General features: G+C 39.1%; 1 protein-coding gene across 1 annotated transcript; it reads left to right on the top strand.

Moving 5' to 3' along the window:
* The first annotated feature begins 2,981 nt into the window (after positions 1–2,981).
* On the top strand, positions 2,982–14,481 carry LOC104604285 (aspartyl protease family protein 1-like). Its single transcript, XM_010268571.3, has 10 exons — positions 2,982–3,558; positions 3,788–3,923; positions 11,247–11,479; positions 11,702–11,926; positions 12,033–12,168; positions 12,256–12,329; positions 12,418–12,517; positions 12,603–12,660; positions 13,817–13,888; positions 13,984–14,481. The coding sequence occupies exons 1-10, from the start codon at positions 3,251–3,253 to the stop codon at positions 14,211–14,213; spliced, it is 1,572 nt and encodes a 523-aa protein (XP_010266873.1). The 5' UTR covers positions 2,982–3,250; the 3' UTR covers positions 14,214–14,481.
* Positions 14,482–19,790: the final 5,309 nt, after the last annotated feature.

Here is a 19,790-nt window from a genome sequence, read left to right as displayed (position 1 = left end):
TAATCGTTCAAAGGCAAAGATTAAACTTTAAAGTCTCTATTTTTTTGTTATTTATAAAATTTGTTATATTACTTTTCCGTAGAAACCAGCCTCAATAAGTATTTGCATGGGTATTTTGGACATTTTGTACCTCTTTTTAGAAAATTCTAACAAAGGGGGTCTATTTGCAACTGTATCAAAAAATTTAGGAGAGATTATTGAAATTATCAAACTCCAAGAAAGGTTTAAGCCGTGGTCAAAAACTTCAAGATTGTAGCAATTTACTGAAGGGATGAGATATCCATCGTATGAATGCTCGAATCTTGCGGAATAGAGTGGGTGAATTTCAAAAATTTCTCTCCATCCTATTGGGAATCGTATTCCCTATTTATTTTAGAAAAATCGTATTTTTCAGGGATCAATCTTGAACCCAGAACCGAACCAGATCTGAACAAATACAGTAGGAGAGGGATATCCTGATACGGAGAAATAGTATCTCCCAATGGAGGTGTTCACGCCCAAGGAAGGAACCAAAAACTGCTCCCACTGAAGATGGCGTAGTGTAGGGTGGAGCAGAATCAACAGCGTTCTTCACAAGAACCGGATCCTTTGCAAGAATCAGCTGGATGGCACGTGAGCACTACTTCCAATCAGCCCTTTCACAAAGGACTGATATCAAGATCTGAGCTTGATCACTCCCACTGAGAACAGGAGATCAAACTGGCAGATATGGCGACGGTAGGAAGGAGGCGACAAGAGAGATTTTGCGTAGTAAAGCTGAATTCTCTCTTTTGTGATTTCAGCACTGAAGACAGGATGTGAAGTGTGCCAAAAGGTTGCCGCCCCCTCCTCCTTTTATAACCTTAAAGGGATCAGCTCGTACTCCCATTAGGAGTTGCTGATCCAAATCATATTTGGATCAGAATTCCCTTTAACTGATAAGGATAAACCCTTATCTTATCTGCAAATTAGATCAACCTTCTCCTAATCTCATTAGGAGGTTTCCAGATCTGAATCACATTTAGATCTGGACTCTCTGAGTGGATAGGGTTAAGACCCAATCCTATTTGCTAATCCAATCTCAGAATTCGCCCCTTATTTAATTGATCAAATCAGCCTAGTTCGAAATGGGCTTTAGGCCCAATAAGGTTATGTGCTCACTTAGCCTTCCAAACTGTTGCCCAGTTGGGCTTCCTTGTATGGCGTGGGACCTAAACATTGATCTACACATCAGCCACATGGGTTCAGCCCAGCCTTTGTTACAAGGCCTGGCCGAATACACTATTATGGACAGTGCACCCCCTGAAACCCATCAGGTATTACCCTAAGTGGTCCCTGGGCCAAGCCACCTTGTAACACCCAGGGACTGTGGGCAGATGCGAGATTAGCCCATCAGGTATTACCCTCAATGGTCTTACACTTAATCTCTCAGCCCATAATGATCAAACACTACCCGACAAGAGAGGACCTCTCCCTCGGTTGCAAGGAACAGTGCTGCACTCTCTACTCACATGGATCTTGAGAATTAAAACATTTTGCAAACAATTAGAAAATTGTAATATATATACTTTTATATCTCATATAAAATATATTTTGCAAAACAAATCTCAACGATTGAAATCGGATGCCGGTAATCTTGGTTTCCATCAGAGAGAGTGCACCCCCGATCATTACCTTTGTCCGACAAAGGGGCTGATCATGTCACTATGATCACCCACTCAGATGAATTCTCAAACTGTCCCAACATACCCAGCTTTTTGACCCCCACTAAGGATCTCACTGATTGGCATATCAAAGACAGCCCAATCCGACACCTAGTGCAGTATCATAATCGAGTCTAGGGGTCAGGTGTAACTTTCCAGTTTTGCCCATCAATTTCTAAGGTCTAGGGCAATTCTGGAAATCTGATCCAGTTCAAAGATTCAATTAATCCTACACTGCATGTGCCTTGGGTCTCACCCTAGCATCTGAGACAAGCCACCCCAACATTTGGCAGCACACCAGTGTTAGCCTTGGCAGGATAAACTAACACGAGTCTCATAAGTGTCCAGTTTAATGGTATCACACAGAAACACACAACAGGAACATGAATCAAATATGTACTTTATTCATTTACAACAAATTCATAATGTATATCATTCTGATTGGAGCTAAGGGCATACAACTGTTTAACATTTACCCCAAATTCAAACCATCACCTAATTATTCTAATTAAAACGACCCTCAATTACCCCATCTAACTTTTACTAGATGCCTTTCTGATTGTTAAGTTAGATGATAAAATATATTAAATTATCAAAATATCCACATGAACTCTATTTTTTTTTCTTGTAATTTTTTCTTAAAGCTTAATTGACCCCAAAATACCTCAAACTAAAATAATAAGAATCATTTTAATGACATAGTAAAATAAATTTCTTTAAATTCTTGTTTTATTTCACTCTCATGAATGTCTCTTCATCTTAAAATATAAACTTGGCCACTACTTTTCCAATATACCAAGAAAAAACTAAATATAATCTTAAAATTATATTTATTAGAAATAAACCTCTACCATTTGATCTGAATATTAAATTCAATAAAAATCTGCAGTGATCTATTAGAGCATTTGAGAGGACTTCAATATTATATATAGAAATTAATCGAAATATAAATCATTCAAATTAAACAGCTTAATGAAAATATTTTTCGAAGTTAACCCATGAACTCTAAGCCGAAGATATTTGTTACAAAGTAAAAGATCAGGGGGTAATTGTCACTAGCCTCGTAGTACATGGGGCTCTTTGTAAACCACCTAATTCCCGCTGCCAAAACTCTGGCTGTCCATGATCGACAGCCTTGACTGTCAACAAGCCGCTCTCCGTGCGACACGTAGTTAGCCCAAGAACCGAAGGAATGAAAGTTTGAAATTCTCTCACAAGAAGACAAGAAGGTGGAGAGAGAACGCGCGTGGAGGGAGACGTGTTTTTTCTTTTCCCCTCATCATTCATGATTCACCAGCCAGAGCCAGGCTTAGAAACGAGAAAAATAAAATCGAATAAAAAACGAAAACAGAAGAAGTCTGAAGGTGGCGGAGGGAGGGAGAAACTACGATTTCAACTTTGTAGCGGACTAGAAAAGTTGGCGTCAGCCCTTCTCCAACTCCCTAGTTCGCCAGGTGCGACCGAGTCCATTCTTCTATATTCAAGGTCATATCTTTCCTCATTTTCTTTCCACTTCTCTACTCTTTTTCTTCTCTAGTTTCTTTCAGACGAATCTCCTCCTCTAAGCCATGGCTTCTACTTCTAGACCTGCCTGTAAATCTTCTCCTCTTTTGTTTTTGTTTATCTTCGCATTCGGTTTGCAGACTTGCCATGGCTCCGGGACCTTCGGCTTCGATATTCACCACAGGTTCTCGGACCCCGTCAAGGGAGTTCTCCCCGTCGACGACTTGCCAGAGAAGGGAAGTCTTGATTACTACTCTGCTTTGGTCCATCGAGACCGTTTTATTAGAGGCCGCGGACTTGCTAGCAACGACAATAATCAGTCTCTCACTTTCATCAATGGGAACACTACCATTCGTCAGAATGCCTTGGGATTGTATGCTCAGATTCCCTTACTCGTTTAGTTTCATTTACTTAATCCGTACACATTTTCCTTGGTCCTTATTTTTTTTCTCTTTTTATTTTATGGATTCATCGAGTAGCAGTCCGATTGAACCATTTTTATTAACTGAATTAATTAGTTTAATTGTTTTTACAATCCAAGGTCACTTGGTCGATTAAGAAAATTTGTGTGTTGATCGTATGTTATGTGCTTTTAAATCCAGTTTGCATTATGCCAATGTTTCACTGGGGACACCAAGTTTGTCATATCTGGTGGCACTGGACACCGGAAGTGACCTGTTCTGGGTGCCATGTAATTGTGTCAACTGCCTTAAAACATTGAGGAGGTCGTCTGGAGCTGTACGTTATTCTATTTTTCCCTGTTAATTACTTGCCTGTGTGTGTTATTTCTTTTATTGATTATTAGCTTGTTACTTGTGTTGAATCGATATCTATATTTTCCTTAGAAAGTCATGTGCCTTTGTTCAATATATGTGTTATAGATCAGTGGTTTTCTAAGGAAAGATGAAACATTTACGAATTTGGATGAATCTGAACCATTCTTTGCACTTGAATTTGTTTCTTCACTTCCACAAGCTTGAATTGTTTTTAGTTTCTCCGTGAGGTTTATTTCATTAAAGGACGCGTTGTGCATATGCTCAAATGAATCAGAGCTTACCTTGGTACAAGTACCCAACAAACTCTGATTTCACAAAATTTAATGTGCCCAACTTATGCTTATTTGATGCTGCTTTTGTTTAGATTCAGGCATTCAGTTCTGAGGCTCAGTTCTTCCCAAAAGGCTAAAAGCCATTATCTGCACTATCACTGGTGTTAATTGCCATGGCAGGATGTTTTTATTTTCATGAGGTCCAATATTACTAGATTTAGGGAAAGTAAGTCATTAATTAAGCAAAATGGTGGGGCAGGATTCACCTAGCCAACCCTAGGGGTGCTCAAGAAAAACCAAAAAACTGAACTGACTGAAAAATCTGGTTAGCCGAACTGACTGGTATATATATTTATTAATATGATATATATATATATAATTTTATCTATATATTATATATAGATTTATATGCATTATATATAAATATAAATATAATCTACATTTTTAATTATTCATTTGTGATATATTAAATAGATTATATTTGTAGTATTTATAATATAATATACATATTTATATATTATATATTATTTATATATTTATAGTACTTATATTATATATTTTTATAATATATATTGAAAATATAAAAACCAAAGAACCGAACCAGTCAAAAAATGAACCTTGTATATATAATTTTATCTATATATTATATATAGATTTATATGCATTATATATAATTATAGATATATACTACATTTTTAATTATTCATTTGTGATATATTAAATAGAATATATTTGTAGTATTTATAATATAATATACATATTTATATATTATATATTATTTATATATTTATAGTACTTATATTATATATTTTTATAATATATATTGAAAATATAAAAACCCAAGAACCGAACCAGTCAAAAAATGAACCGATCAACTGGTTAATCGGTTGGTTTTGGTTTGATTTTGGTTCAAGGTTTTTAAAAAACCTCTGGGTACCAGTTTGGTTTCAAAAATAACTCACGGTTTGGGTAACCGAATCGTCAGCACCCTTAGCCAACTCCCAAATCGTTGGTAGAAGCAGAAATATATATATATATATATATATATATATATATATATATGATTTAAGTCATTAAGCACTAGATTGACACACATCTTTAAGGGTTTGAGAACATGTTGTACATGGTGGTTATTCTCCATGTATACCTGAGATAGCCATGAAATCATATTCTAATGCTGAATCACTGATGCATAATTCTGGAGACATAACCATGGGAGTAAACAGTGATGACTTCTAAAGGCTTCATCTGTAAGTCTTAACAATGAAATTGATGCTAAAGACCTAAGTGCCTTAAGAAAGTAGTAATTTTAGCTCAAAATGTTACTTATCAAAAAAAAGTGTTAGCTCAAAATTTTGATTCTGTTCATGGTCTTGAAGTTGTGCCAAATTGTTTAAATTTGAGTTTGCATAAGATGCTACCTTATAACTGTTTTACCCTTTTCTTTTTTCACATCATATCTCAAGTGTTTTGTTAAATTGTGTCAAAGAAACTGTTAGTGTCCAATATGTAGGGGTATTTCTGTCTTTATACTTATGTTTATGTGCTGATGTGTAAGATTATGTTAGATTTAGTGTCCCTTACTTAAGTAGGGGCACATGTGTCTTTTCCATAATATAAGTAATATAAATCAATTCTGGCCGAATGGGAGAATGATCTTTTTCTCTCATTCAAACTAGTTCTTTCTCTCCCTTTCTTCTCTTCTCTTCTTCTTCTTTCTCTCTCTCTCTTTCTCTTCCTTCTTCTTGACTGTTATCAGCTTAATAGGATTCAAGGGCAGGCCGAATCCTAATATGGTATCAGAGCCAAACTGAGCAAATTAGACCTGCCCAGAATTCTATTCTCTGCGCACCTAGTTTAGGGTTTTCTCTCGGTTTCTTCGCCATCTGTTGGAGATAAGGGAAAGGGCTGAAAAGGAGTGGTCACTCTCTTCCCTTGGAGGTTTCTATGCCTCCAGTTGTGCTATCTGTGGTTGGTTGCTGTGGTTTCTAAGAAGCCCTCCTCTAATCAATGAAGAGAAGAGGGTTGATTCGTGTGGTGCAGTGGATGTCTTGTGTGGTCTGATTTTCGGGTGATTAGGTAAGAGATTTCTATGCAATTTCATGTTGTGAATCAAATCATAAGTCTGTTTCAGATTGTATGGTGGGATTTCAGATTATAGTGTGCTAGGGTTTATGTTTTCTTTCAGTATGATTCGAAAGGGGAGTGGTCCTCAAACAGTGTGGTGAGTGTTCAGGTAGTCGTGGGGTAGGGTTTGTGGTGTAAAGAGTGCAATTTTCAGCAGTACTAAGTGCTGAAACCAATGTGTTCAGTGTGTGGTGTGGTCTAGTGTGCAGTGTGCCGAATTTAGCAATATCAGAATTCAGCTATGGGAGACAACAGTGATAGCAAGACTAATGTGATGGTCCCTACTGACTACCTGAATGTTCAAATGACGTCCATTTAACTGAATGGAGAGAATTATGTACCCTGGGCTAAATCTGTAGAAGTTTTTCTTAAGGCAAAGAAGAAGGTGAAACACATAAGGGAAGAAAAACCCTCCACCGATTCTCATGAGTATGATGACTGGGAATAAGAAGATGCACAGATTATCACATGGTTTTGGAACAATATGGAACCCAAGATTAGTGTAAACTTCATGTTTCTTGACACTGCCAAAGAAGTGTGGGATCATGCTAAGAAGTTGTATTCGGGTCAAGACAATACAACCAGAGTATATCAGCTGTATCAGGAATACTTTAATCTACAACAGGGTAATCAGAGTCTTGAGGAGTACCATGCTAATATGAGAAACATCCATAATGAGTTGAATGTTTATCACCCCCTCACTTCTGATGTCAAAATTCAGCAACAACAGAGAGAACAACTTGATGTAACTCGATTTTTGGTGGGACTGGAGTCTGAGTATGAACAAGTGTGGGCCCAGATACTAGGAGGATCAGCTCTCCCTTCCTTAGAAGAAGTGTTTGCTCGACTTAGGAGGATTTCCATTGGATTTACCGAGAACACTAGTGTTTCTGATAGATCAGCCTTTGCAGTATCGAGGGGTCGTGGTGTTAGAGGTGGAGCTCGAGGAGCTCAATCTGGCCGTAGTGATAGCAGTGGACCAGTATATGGCCGGAATGGTGGTGGTGGACCTACCTATAACCATGGTGGTGGTTGTACTGGAGGTAGAGATTCAGGGGGAGCCCATGGACGAGGACGTATTTCGGGTCCGAGGAGGTGTACACACTGTGGTATGGATGGACATATCATTAATTACTGCTATGACTTGCATGGTCCACCTTCAACTTGGACCAATCATGCCATGACTAGTGACAGTAGCTTCAGACAGGAGAGTTGTTCAGTTGATTAGATGCTTCCTACATCCACAGATGTTCCCGAGACGGAGATGATGAGTATTCCCCGTGATGAGTATGAGAAGTTTGTTCAGGCCACATCTCAACAGAACACGACCACTCACACACTCAAGTATGGCTTGTCTGCCATCCACACCCAATCCCTGGATTATTGACTCTGGAGCCTCCGATCACATGACTGAAACTCCATGTATGTTTTCTTCCTTCTCTCATTGCTCAACATAGCAATCCGTCACCCTTGTTAATGGCTCAACATCCTCCATTTGTGGTGTTGGCAATGTTAACATGATCTCCTTACCTTTATCCTCAGTTCTGTATGTCCCTAAGTTTCCGTTTAACCTTATGTCAGTTAGTAAGTTGACAAAGTCTCTTAATTGCTCTATTACTTTTTACCCTTCTTCATGTGTTTTTCAGGATCTCAAGACGGGGATGAAGATTGGTGGAAGGCATGAAGCCGGTGGATTGTATTATCTTGACGGTGGTGGAAGAACGTCAACAGCTCTCCAGTCATCTCTCTCTCCTCTCTAGTGGCACTGTCGATTTGGTCATCCTTCACTGAAAGTTTTGAAGTCTTTGGTTCCTTCGTTGAGTCATCTTTCTGTTTTGGATTGTGAGTCGTGTCAGTTGGGGAAACATCATCGTGTTCCCTTTAGTCCTAGGGTTGATAACTGTATGTCGAGTCATTTTTCTTTGGTTCATTCAGATGCTTGGGGTCCTTATAAAATAATGTCATACAATGGATATAGATATTTTGTCATTTTTGTCGATGATTATTCAAGGATGACGTGGCTCTATTTATCATTTTCCAAAAATTTTATGCTGAGATTTGCAACCAATTTGGTGTTCACATTAAAATTTTTCGTTCCGATAATGGCCGTGAATATTTTTCTTCATCATTTCAAGAATACTTGGACCAACATGGCATTATCCATCAGACTTCATGTACCTACACCCCACAACAAAATGGAGTAGCTGAGAGAAAGAATCGTCATCTTTTGGAAACAGCTTGATCTCTCATGCATCACATGAATGTTCCCAAACCCTTTTGAAGTGATGCGGTGCTTACTTCTTGCTTCTTGATTAACCGGATGCCCACGTCTATCCTTGATGGTCATTCTCCATTCACCACTTTGTTTCCTACCTTGTCTCCATTTCCTCTTTCTCCTCGGGTTTTTGGGTGTGTCTACTTTGTCTATAATCTGGGGCTAGGAAGGAACAAGTTAGATGTACGATCCATTAAGTGCATCTTCCTTGGTTATTCCCGAACTCAGAAAGGGTATAAATGTTATCATCCTAGCTCTCGACGTTCCTTTGTGTGTGCTGATGTTACCTTCTTTGAGTCTACTCCTTTTTTCTTGGGGTCTGGTGATGTTTCTTCCTCCTCCCCTTCCTCTTCCAGTTGTGGATTCCATTCCTCTTGTTCCAACTGTAACCAAGTCCTTGCCTCCGATGCCACCGCCTATTGAACGACCACCTATCCGTCAAGTGTATACACATCACCCACATGTACCGGCTCCTCCTCCATCTCCATCATCGTCGATAGATCCGGTAGTTGTCACCACACCAGCCCCACCCCCAGTATCTGACCTTAATCTTCCCATTGTTGTGCGGAAAGGTAAACGCAGTTGTACCCTTCACCCTATTTCTGATTATGTTTCTCTCACTCACCTTTCTACTTCCCATCGCCAGTTTATCTCCTTGTTGTCCTCTGTTGTTGTCCCTAAGGATGTCCAGGAAGCCCTTGCCTCTCCAGGATGGCGCCGTGCAATGGAAGAAGAACTCTCAACTTTAACTCATAATCATACATGGGACCTTACTCCTCTTCCTCCTGGTAAGCAGGTTGTCGGTTGTAAGTGGGTTTATACTATTAAGTGCTTACTTGATGGTGGTGTAGAGCAGTTGAAAGCTAGACTGGTTGCCAAAGGGTACTCCCAAACCTACGGTATTGACTATACAAAGACCTTCTCCCCGGTTGCGAAGATTGGTTCAATTCGTGTTGTGATCTCTCTTGCTGCTATGTATGATTGACCCATCTATCAGCTTGATATCAAGAATGCTTTCTTGCATGGTGATCTGCTCGAGGAGGTCTATATGGAGCAACCACTAGGGTTTGTTGCTCAGGGGGAGGACGGTAAGGTGTGCAGACTAAAGAAGGCCATTTATGGGCTTAAACAGTCTCCTCAAGCATGGTTTGGTAGGTTCAGTGAGGTGGTTAAGAAGTTTGGTATGAAACAGTGTCAAGTTGACCATTCAGTCTTTAGTCATGACTCTCAGGCAGGAAAGATCCTATTGGTGTTGTATGTAGATGATATTGTTATTACCAGAAATGATAAAATGAGCATTGATAGGTTGAAGGCTTTTCTGTAGGAACATTTTCAAACAAAGGACCTTGGTAAATTGAAATATTTCTTGGGGATAGAAGTAACAAGGTCTAAGCATGGTATTAACTTGTGTCAAAGGAAATATGTCCTTGATTTGTTGGAAGAAACAAGTTTGTTAGGTGCTAAACCAGCTGAAACACCTATGGAAACAAACACTAAGCTGAGCAGCGATATGGGTGAAGTGTTTGAAGACCCTGGCAGATACCGGCGGCTTGTAGGCAAACTGAACTACCTAACCATTACTCGGCCAGATATTTCATTTGCGGTTAGTGTGGTAAGTCAGTTCATGCAGAATCCTCTGGTTCCACATTGGGATGCGGTTCTAAGGATTGTGAGGTATTTAAAGGGGGCTCCTGGTCGTGGTTTGATATACAAGAGTGGTGGAAAACTTGAAATAGAAGGATATACTAATGCTGATTGGGCCGGTTCTATGTCTGATAGGAGATCTACCACAGGCTATTGCACTTTTCTTGGGGGTAATCTGGTGACATGGAAAAGTAAGAATCAGACAGTTGTGGCAAGAAGCAGTGCAGAGGCAGAATATAGAGCTATGACACATACTACTTGTGAATTAGTGTGGCTGAAGAACCTTCTACAGGAGATGGGATACACTGTTGACACTCCAATGAAGCTCTACTGTGACAATCAGGCTGCAATTCATATTTCTTCTAATCCGGTGTTTCATGAGAGAACCAAGCACGTAGAGGTTGATTGTCACTTTGTGAGAGAGAAGGTGATAAGTGGAGTGATAGATACTGCATATGTTAACACAGGGAACCAGTGGGCAGACTTGTTTACTAAAGGGTTGAGTCAGGGAAGAGTGGACTACATAGGTAACAAGTTGGGATTATATGATATATATTCTCCAGCTTGAGGGGGAGTGCTAGTGTCGAATATGTAGGGGTATTTCTGTCTTTGTACTTATGTTTATGTGCTGATGTGTAAGATTATGTTAGATTTAGTGTCCCTTACTTAAGTAGGGGCACATGTGTCTTTTCCACAATATAAGTAATATAAATCAAATCTGGCCGAATGGGAGAGTGATCTTTTTCTCTGATTCAAACCAGTTCTTTCTCTCCCTTTTTTCTCTTCTCTTCTTTCTCTCTCTCTCTTTCTCTTCCTTCTTGACTATTATCAGCTTAATAGGATTCAAGGGCAGGCCGAATCCTAATAGAAACCTTATAAAATTTATCTTTCCTATGTTTTTACTCTTTATAATTTACAATTCTGTAATCATATAATTGTTTATCCTAATCAACTTGTACTATGACAGGTGGTAAATCTCAACATTTACGGTCCAAATATTTCAACAACTAGCAAAATTGTTTCCTGCAACAGCAGTTTGTGTGAAAGTCAAAGATGTTCTGGAACACCAAATGTTTGCCCTTATAGTGTTTCATATCTTTCTAATGGTACTTCATCTGCTGGATACTTGGTGGAGGATATTTTGCACTTGACGACAAACAATATTCGTCCAGAATTTGTTGATGCACCAATCACATTTGGGTATGTATATATTAATGTTGACCTTTCTTACTGTACCAAGAAGTTCTAATCTTAATTGAAGATCTCTTATTCACTGAGCTTTTTCCCTTGTTTACATACTGCACTTAACTGGTTTTAGACATCTAACATCCCTTTTCTTCACTTCTTTCCATTATTACTGGGCCATGTTGGTATCTTTCTTACTAATGTGTCTGATCCAATATTGTCACTTGGATGATGCAGTTGTGGTAAAGTTCAGACTGGTTCTTTTCTGGTTGGTGCTGCCCCCAATGGTTTGTTTGGGCTTGGTATGGATAAATTATCGGTTCCAAGCATTTTATCAAGTGCAGGCTTCACTGCAAATTCTTTCTCCATGTGTTTTGGAACAGATGGTATTGGAAGAATCGTTTTTGGAGACAAAGGTAGCACAGACCATGAAGAAACTCCATTTGAAATTAACCAGTTACAGTGAGTGGTCTTTTACTTGATTTGTATTTGTGTACTTCAGTTTAATGTTAACATCCACCAATAGCACGATAACTTTCTGACTTGTTCTCTTGGAAATTGTGGCCAGCCCAACATATAATATCACAATGACTCAGATAATTGTTGAAAATGATGCCATCGAAATCAATTTGAGTGCAATTTTTGACTCAGGAACTTCATTCACATACTTAACTGATCCAGTTTACACGCGTCTTGCTGAGAGTGTAAGTATTCCAGATGATGAATTTCATTATTATTCCTGCAGCCACTTTTCTAATTACTACATCTGCAACATTTTGCTCTTTTCACAGTTCAACGCCCAGGCCCAAGACAAACGAAATCAACCTGATCCCCAAATACCATTTGAATACTGCTACAGTATTAGGTAATTCATCTAAGTTCTTTTTATCTGAATACTTAACTGGTTTCCATATTGAACAGTCCAAGTTTTGACTCTTTATCTGAACATGTAGTTTGAATGCGACAAGCATCATCGTACCTAATGTAACTCTAACCATGAAAGGTGGAAATCAGTTTCCTGTTCTTGATACCATAGTTGTAGTCTCTTCCAAAGTAAGGCATGGTTTTCTATTGCAATACTACAATAACTTGCAGCAATCTTATAAAAAATATATAATTTTATTCTCATGATGTGCAGGATGCACTGTATTATTGTTTGGGTGTTGTAAAGAGCCCGGATGTGAACATCATTGGTCGTAAGTATTTCTTTACAAATACTGTTTATGAATTTTGTATGGACTAAAGAGATTTAAAATATTGCTTGGGGATGGAAACCAGGAGGTTGTTTTCAAATATCAAGTTCAGTCACGTAAGGGTTTTGCAATGCTGTGGAAGATCAGTTGGCTGTATTAAACCAGGAATTCACTTAGTGTTTCAGGCAAAAGTCTAGGCAAATTGATTATCTTTTTTGTCCCGGGCGGCAACTAAATAAGGGAAACTTTGTGGGCATCATTATTGGAATCTACTGAAAACCTGTATCCCACATATTGTATTGTCGTATGTGTCATTTAAAACCAATGCAATGGTGAAAAGCTCCCTATGGTGTGAAGTGCCTTATTAATTCCCTTATAGTATAAAGGTGATATACACAGACATAAATTGCATTGTTGTACTTTTTTTATACAAATGGGAGAAATTACAAGCAACAAGGGAGAACACTCCCATAAAATTCAAGAAAAACTATGAACCTAAAATTCTAGGGGGGCTCCTGAGAGAAAACAGCTTCATGATCTAAATCGTTGTTGGCAAGCCAGACACTTGCACAAGCAAAATTTGCAAATATGTATTGGAAGCTTTTAGATCCAGTCAACATTGACATAGGTCAAATTTTGAATTTCTTGATTATCTAAAGTTGCCCAAGTCACTGGTCAATCACCTTGACAACTAGGCAATCACCTGCATGGCTATTTTGACAAAATCGTTGCTTTGTCTGGTTGTGGCTTCATCCAATTGAGGCATTAGCTCAGGCAGCTAGTTTATATCATTGTTTGTAAGTCTGTGGCATATAGATCTTTGGCTTTCAAAGCTCCACCAGTGCACTGTACCATGTGGAAACTATACATTTTTTCTAATTGCTTATCACATCCATCCATTTTATTGCCAACTGTGCAAGGCCCTAATTGAATTTTTATCAAGCCTCTTGTCTCTGTTTCTTCTGTAAATAATGCACCTTTTTTACTGATAATTATCAATCAGTAATATGCATCTCTGCTCCATATTATTAATTGTTGGTGTAGTAGGCTCAATGTTTGAGCTTTTACATACTGCCAAACACATTAATGTATATTGTGTGCATATATATACATTGGAAATAGTTCATAGCCTTATGCTGCAATATTGATCTTCATGCAGAAAACTTCATGACTGGGTACCATTTAGTATTTGACCGTGAGAAGCTGGTATTGGGTTGGAAGCAATCCAATTGTAAGTGTTGTTCTGTGATTGCACATATTGATTTCTCTTTAACCATTATGAAAATTTTACCATTCTAACAAGGAACTATTATTTTTGTCCCCCAGGTTACGACATCGAGGTTTCCAACACTTCGATAGTAAATACTCGAAACTCTACTGTAGTGCCTCCTGCTGTTGCTGTTGAACCGGGTAACCATAGTCGTGAAGCCACGACACAGACTGGGAATGGTTCAAATATGTCAGGAACATTACCTCCTCCCATTCAGGGCTGGTCATTACTTTTGAGTTCCTTCAGTTGCATTTTCTTGGTTCTTCCATTTTTAGGCAAGTTTTGATCATTCTCCTTGGACTATATACAGCCTATTACATCAAATTTTTTAGACCAGCCAGTTTATCACGTCTATTTATAGACCTCCTACCCCCAATTGTCCTCCGATAGCTACACTTTACACTAAAATGGAGGCATTCCTGGTTTCCTTCCCTTTGGCCAGGTGGTAAGTTTAATCATTTTCCTTTCTAAGCATGCCATCACATTACTTTTGAACTATTGATTGTAAACATTTATAATAAGTTAATAACCAGGTGTTGATAGTATTTATAGAAGGGAGCTGTTATAAATATCTTTTGTAAGTCTTTGCTTTGAATAAGCTTTTTTATTTTCTCTTTCACTAATCACTCTAAGTCTAAATGATGTTGAGCCCCGCATCTTTTTGCAAAGCCCCAAAGTCACTTAGAAAAGAATTTGGTTGGTCGGGTTAGAGATCTAGGCCATGTTTAGGAGTGCTTATGTTAAAAACAAGTGCTTATTTGAATAAGCACTTATTTTCAAGTACTTTTATAAAAAAATAAGCAATTGTTTTATATTGGGTGTTTGGGGGCCTTTTCTCCAATAAGCACTTAAATAAGCAATTGTGACTCTTTTGTCCTTAATTTTCTTTCAAATTTTCAAAACATCCAATCCAAAGTGCTTTTATAAAAGTGTTTTTGTGTAAAAGTACTTTTATAAAAGTGCTTTCATAAAATACTTTTATAAAAGTGCTTTTGTAAAAGTACTTTCATAAAAGAGCTTTTGTAAGTTTTTTCGTAAAAGTTGTAAAAGTGTGTTCATAAAAGTACTTTTGTAAAAGTAATATTATAAAAGTGCTTTTATAAAAGTACTTCTGTAAAAGTGCTTTCATAAAAGTACTTTCGTAAAAGTACTATTAAAGAAGTCCTTTCATAAAAAGTACTTTTATAGAAGTGCCTTTGTAAAAATACTTTATTTTTGTAAAAGTAATTTTCACAAAATTGCTTTTATAAAAGTGCCTTTGTAAAATTGTTTTTGTTAAAGGGTTATAATTGGTATTCTAAAAATCCACCAGGGACAATTATGGGAGAAAAAATTTGAATAAGTGCTAATTGTATGAGCACTTAAAAAGAGATAGAAGTTTGGGCTTAAAAAATAGGTCCTTATTTTTAAAATAAGCATTTATTTTAGGCTTATTTTCCAAACACTAATAAGTGCTTAGTGGTGTGGTCCCTACCCAAATAAGCACTTCATTTTGAGAACTCCCAAACATGGCTCTAGTAGAAAAATATCAATTTGATTTCAGATGTAGGAGTGCATGTATTTTGGCCTTTTTGTAAAATATAACCACTATGTGAAAGGCCCCATTCTTTTATCAGTATCTCATCGGGTAAATTGGTTAACCAATTAATTTGACCAACTTCCCCATATTCTTACACCACTATAATGGGTCCCATGATAAGTCAATTTTATGGAGATTATTGATTACCATCAGTACCCTCTTAGAGGGTAAATTGTTTATCCATCTGCTGAAAATGTTAATCTCATCTCACGTTCAAGGTTTAAAATATCGATACAGTCTGATACGTTGATAAGGGTGTATTGACTCTTGCTCATCTTTTATTATTATTTTTTTTTCCTTTGTGAATCTGGTTCAGAGGGGTCGGTCTAAAGCCCTTTTATCCCCGAATCAAGTTAAACCTCCCGAAACATCCCTAGGTTTTCAATATGATACGCATCGACCAATACAGTTCCATGCATAAGAATACTGCCACAAACGTTATTCAATGTCTAGGTATTGACGTATTGTATGCCATTTTACATTCTTATGATTATCGAATCAAATTATGCTATTAAGTCTGTCTCATCGTTGATTCCAGCTGAGATATAGCCTAAAGTTCAAAGTACTTGTATATTTCATCTATGAGTAACCTCAGAAACGTATTGATGCTTTGAAATTTGAACCTTGGATATGGGGCCATTTGGTCTATTATGGATGATATTAAGGAGTTTCATTGGCAGGGAAATATGATTTCTCATTTTTTGGCTAGTAAGAATCGTTTGGTCAAGGGAGAATCGACTGATGCCCTCTTGTTGGGGTTAGTTTGTCAGTTGTCTTCTCTCTAGTACGTGGAGTAGGGTTGTTAATTAGACCGGATTTGTTCCAATCTTATCCGATCCAATGAGTCCAATATATATTTTGAACTATATAGGATCAATTCAATTCAACGTCTAGATCATCTAATCTGTTTAATTTAGTTTTAATTTAAATTCGTTCCAACCCAAACCTCATCCATTGACATTTGTTTTCTTATCCTTTATCAATGACTTGGATATTGGTTCAATCCGACCCATTCCAATATAAATTCACTACGGATGGATCAGACCAGCGGGCATGAATGATCATTGACCTTCCCACGAAAATCCTAGGTTACGTGGGTTTGATCCTTCACTTTCATATTCGAAGTGGTGCTGACTCTGCTGAGTGACCATCTCAGCTATCGGGTTATCAGTTTGTTATTAATACATCCAGACTCTACACTCTAGTAAGATCTGCTGCACTTTTTTATCTTACAATCTGTATAAAACAGGTGTTTAGGAATTAGGATAATGAAATTTTTGTCATCCACTGGTTTCACTGATTGCATAGTGCAAAAGTGCAGCTGTGCAGGAAGAAAAGCACAATAGATTTTGAATGAATCCAGATTTCGTTCTCACAAATTTCGTTCTCGCACTGTCCTCGCAATTCTTTCAACCGTGCATTAGTAACACCTTCTGATGAATGAAAATATACAAGCATGGAGATGCTTTTAATGCACAACTAAAGGTGCTGTGAGGACAGTGTGAGGACGAAATCTGATCTCATCCTGAATATGGGCGTTATGAATGTTTTTTTGAACTAGACAGGCACAAATCTGATCTCAATGCTCTAAGTGCCCATTTGGGAGGGCTTTTGGGACATGACTTTTGATGTTTAAAGTTGGACCCGCATGAAAACATGAGTTATTGGTGAGGGGTAATTTGGTCATCCAAATCACCTCGCGACACATGGCCTTCAAGTAACACCTCAGCGTTGAGTAAGTAAACTAACTCAACAAGTTAGCCTGGAGGACCTTGCCTAGGCCGACCTCTACCTCGGTCGGGCCGAATTGACAGGCTCCCTAGCTCACAGCGACCTGTCTTAGAGACCGACCAAACTGTAGGAATCTGCAGCAACCTGCAAGGAGAGCCTGCTAACTTAGACCGATAATGTGTTACCAGCCCGAAATCTCCAGGACGTTAATACCTCAACAATTAGACTGACCTACCGCATTGCACGCCTTAGAGTTGTTCAGGCAGTTCGTAACCTCCGCGTAGATCTTGTAATCGGCATCTTAATATGCCCAACTAAGCAAAAACGGTAACGCGAGAAGAGGAGACCCGTTGTATGAGGGCTCTGACCACTAATACCTATATAAGACACTCATTTCTACCTGAGAAGGTACGCGCGATTACATACTCTTAAGCATTAGAGTGCCCACCCCTAGGTAAACACAACCCAGGCACTCTAACATTCTCTCTTGCAGAAACACATCAGCTCGGCCCAGCATAGCTCGGCCCTGACAAGGAATCTTTCGAATCAGCATCCGAGTCACCTAACACGAGGGAGCAGGCAGATCGCACAATATCAATTGGCGTCGTCTGTGGGAACTTGTTACAAACAGATAAGTATTTGTCTTAATTTTAGAAAACCTTAAGAACTAATGGAATCATCTAGCAACCAGCCCGCCAACAATAACCAAATCCCTACTATGACCATTGGAGAAATAGATGTCCTTCTGCACCTGACCGCCATACCAAATAATGTGAATGCACCTCCTCCTACGGTCGAGCCCGCAATGGCTCATGCGGCAGTTGATGCGTGCTAGTTCTACGATCTGGTGCAATGCGTACGGGGAATGAGCAACTAGCTCAAGTTTTGCGAAAGCAAGTTTACCTTCATGGCGACAGGGGGGGGCAACAACAACAACAACAACACCAACCTCGCCACCAACAGAACTAGCAGGTGCCACTCCAACAGTTACCTTAGCAGAATGCCGAATTGAATCAGATTGGTAACCCCAACCCGGGTCCACAGTCAAGTCTAGGTCTCCAACAAAGCACCTGAGCCTGTTAATAACCAACCTCAGGTTGACAACATAGTCCCCGGCCACAATCAGAACCTACTACCAGTGGAAAGCCGAGATACAGCTCCCATCGGAATAGAAGCTTGTCTAAGGGGTCCAAGAGAAGGCGCAGGAGACATGCACACCGGGCCACAAATAAAAATCACTTCACTCTAGCAAGGAAAGTGACGCAAAAAAGGGCAGATAGCAAGGCAATGAGCCAAGTAGGCGCTTTATCCGAGCAGCCACTCCTAACTCGAGAATCTCCATTGGCACCAGAGATCCTCTAGGCCCCGAGGCCAAAAAACTTCAAAGCACCTGCCCTTGAGACCTACAAGGGTGCGACCGATCCAATTGAGCACGCTGATAACTTTCAAGCCCTAATGTTGCTTCATGGGGCTAATGATGCAAGCATGTGCATCGCCTTCCGAACCACCCTTAAAGAAGAAGTTTGGCTCTAGTACTCAAGGCTAGCCCCTGGCTCCATAAAAAATTGGAACCAATTCGCCCGCCTATTCATCAACCAGTTCGCAACAAGTAAGAGACATTCAAAGTCTGCGACCTGCTTACTCAATGTAATTGAAAAATCTAATGAAATGCTCTAAGAATATATAAAAAGGTTCAACATGGAACGCTTGCAAATTCCTAATCTAGACCCAGTCGTACAACTCACCATGGCCAAAAACAACGTGCGTCATCCTGACCTATGCTGGGAGATCAAGTTGAACCCTCCGACGACTAAGGAGAAATTCCTCATAGTGGTAGACAAGTTCATCAAGGCATAAGAAGCCCTAAGGTCGCAGTTCAAACTATTCAGGAAAATGAAGTGAGCTGAAGAAGAAGTATGTAGCAACAAATCAAAGAACAGGAGTAAGTCTCCAAAAAGAAGCAGATCACCAAGAAGCAGGCGAAGCAGCTCGCCTAGAAGAAAAAGTAAGTCACCCCAACGGGGCTCAAACCAGTGATCTGGAACCCCACCTCTATACAATAAAACCTTCACTCCCCTAAATACAAAAAGGGGAGAAATACTTAAGCAAATAAAGTCAAACAACTATGTAAAGTGGCCGCCTAGGATGAAGGGCGACCTAGCCACCTGAAACCCCGACAAGTACTGCCACTTCCATTATGACATGGGTCACGATATAGAGAGCTGCTTGAACCTAAAAAATGAGATGGAAGACTTAATCTGTCAAGGGTATCTTAAGCAGTTTGTAAAAGATGAAGGTCGACCTGTAGAGCAAGGCAGAGAGGCACCCCAAACAAGTAGGGAGCAAGAAGCAGCTCCCAAGAACCAGCAATATGAGCGACCTGTCTGGGGGGTCAATTGTAGTCGGGTGCACCACCTCGATTGGAAAAGATTCAGTTAGGGAACTTGAGCATGAAGATGATAATCCACTAAAGCTCCTACAAAAAGAAGAAGTAATCTACTTCACCGAAAATGACATGCGCAGAATACAGTATCTGCACGACGACGCCTTGGT

Source organism: Nelumbo nucifera, chromosome 6 (genome assembly GCF_055504915.1).
Source record: "Nelumbo nucifera cultivar China Antique chromosome 6, China Antique-T2T, whole genome shotgun sequence".
Taxonomy (NCBI): Eukaryota; Viridiplantae; Streptophyta; class Magnoliopsida; order Proteales; family Nelumbonaceae; genus Nelumbo; species Nelumbo nucifera.
This window is presented reverse-complemented; position numbering and strand designations above follow the sequence as displayed.

Bases quoted from the DNA above. Each gene is read 5' to 3' on its own strand.
- LOC104604285 (XM_010268571.3), top strand. From the start codon at position 3,251: ATGGCTTCTACTTCTAGACCTGCCTGTAAATCTTCTCCTCTTTTGTTT. The intron at 12,330-12,417 runs GTAATTCATCTA...CTGAACATGTAG, and splicing joins GAATACTGCTACAGTATTAG to TTTGAATGCGACAAGCATCA. The intron at 12,518-12,602 runs GTAAGGCATGGT...CATGATGTGCAG, and splicing joins TAGTTGTAGTCTCTTCCAAA to GATGCACTGTATTATTGTTT.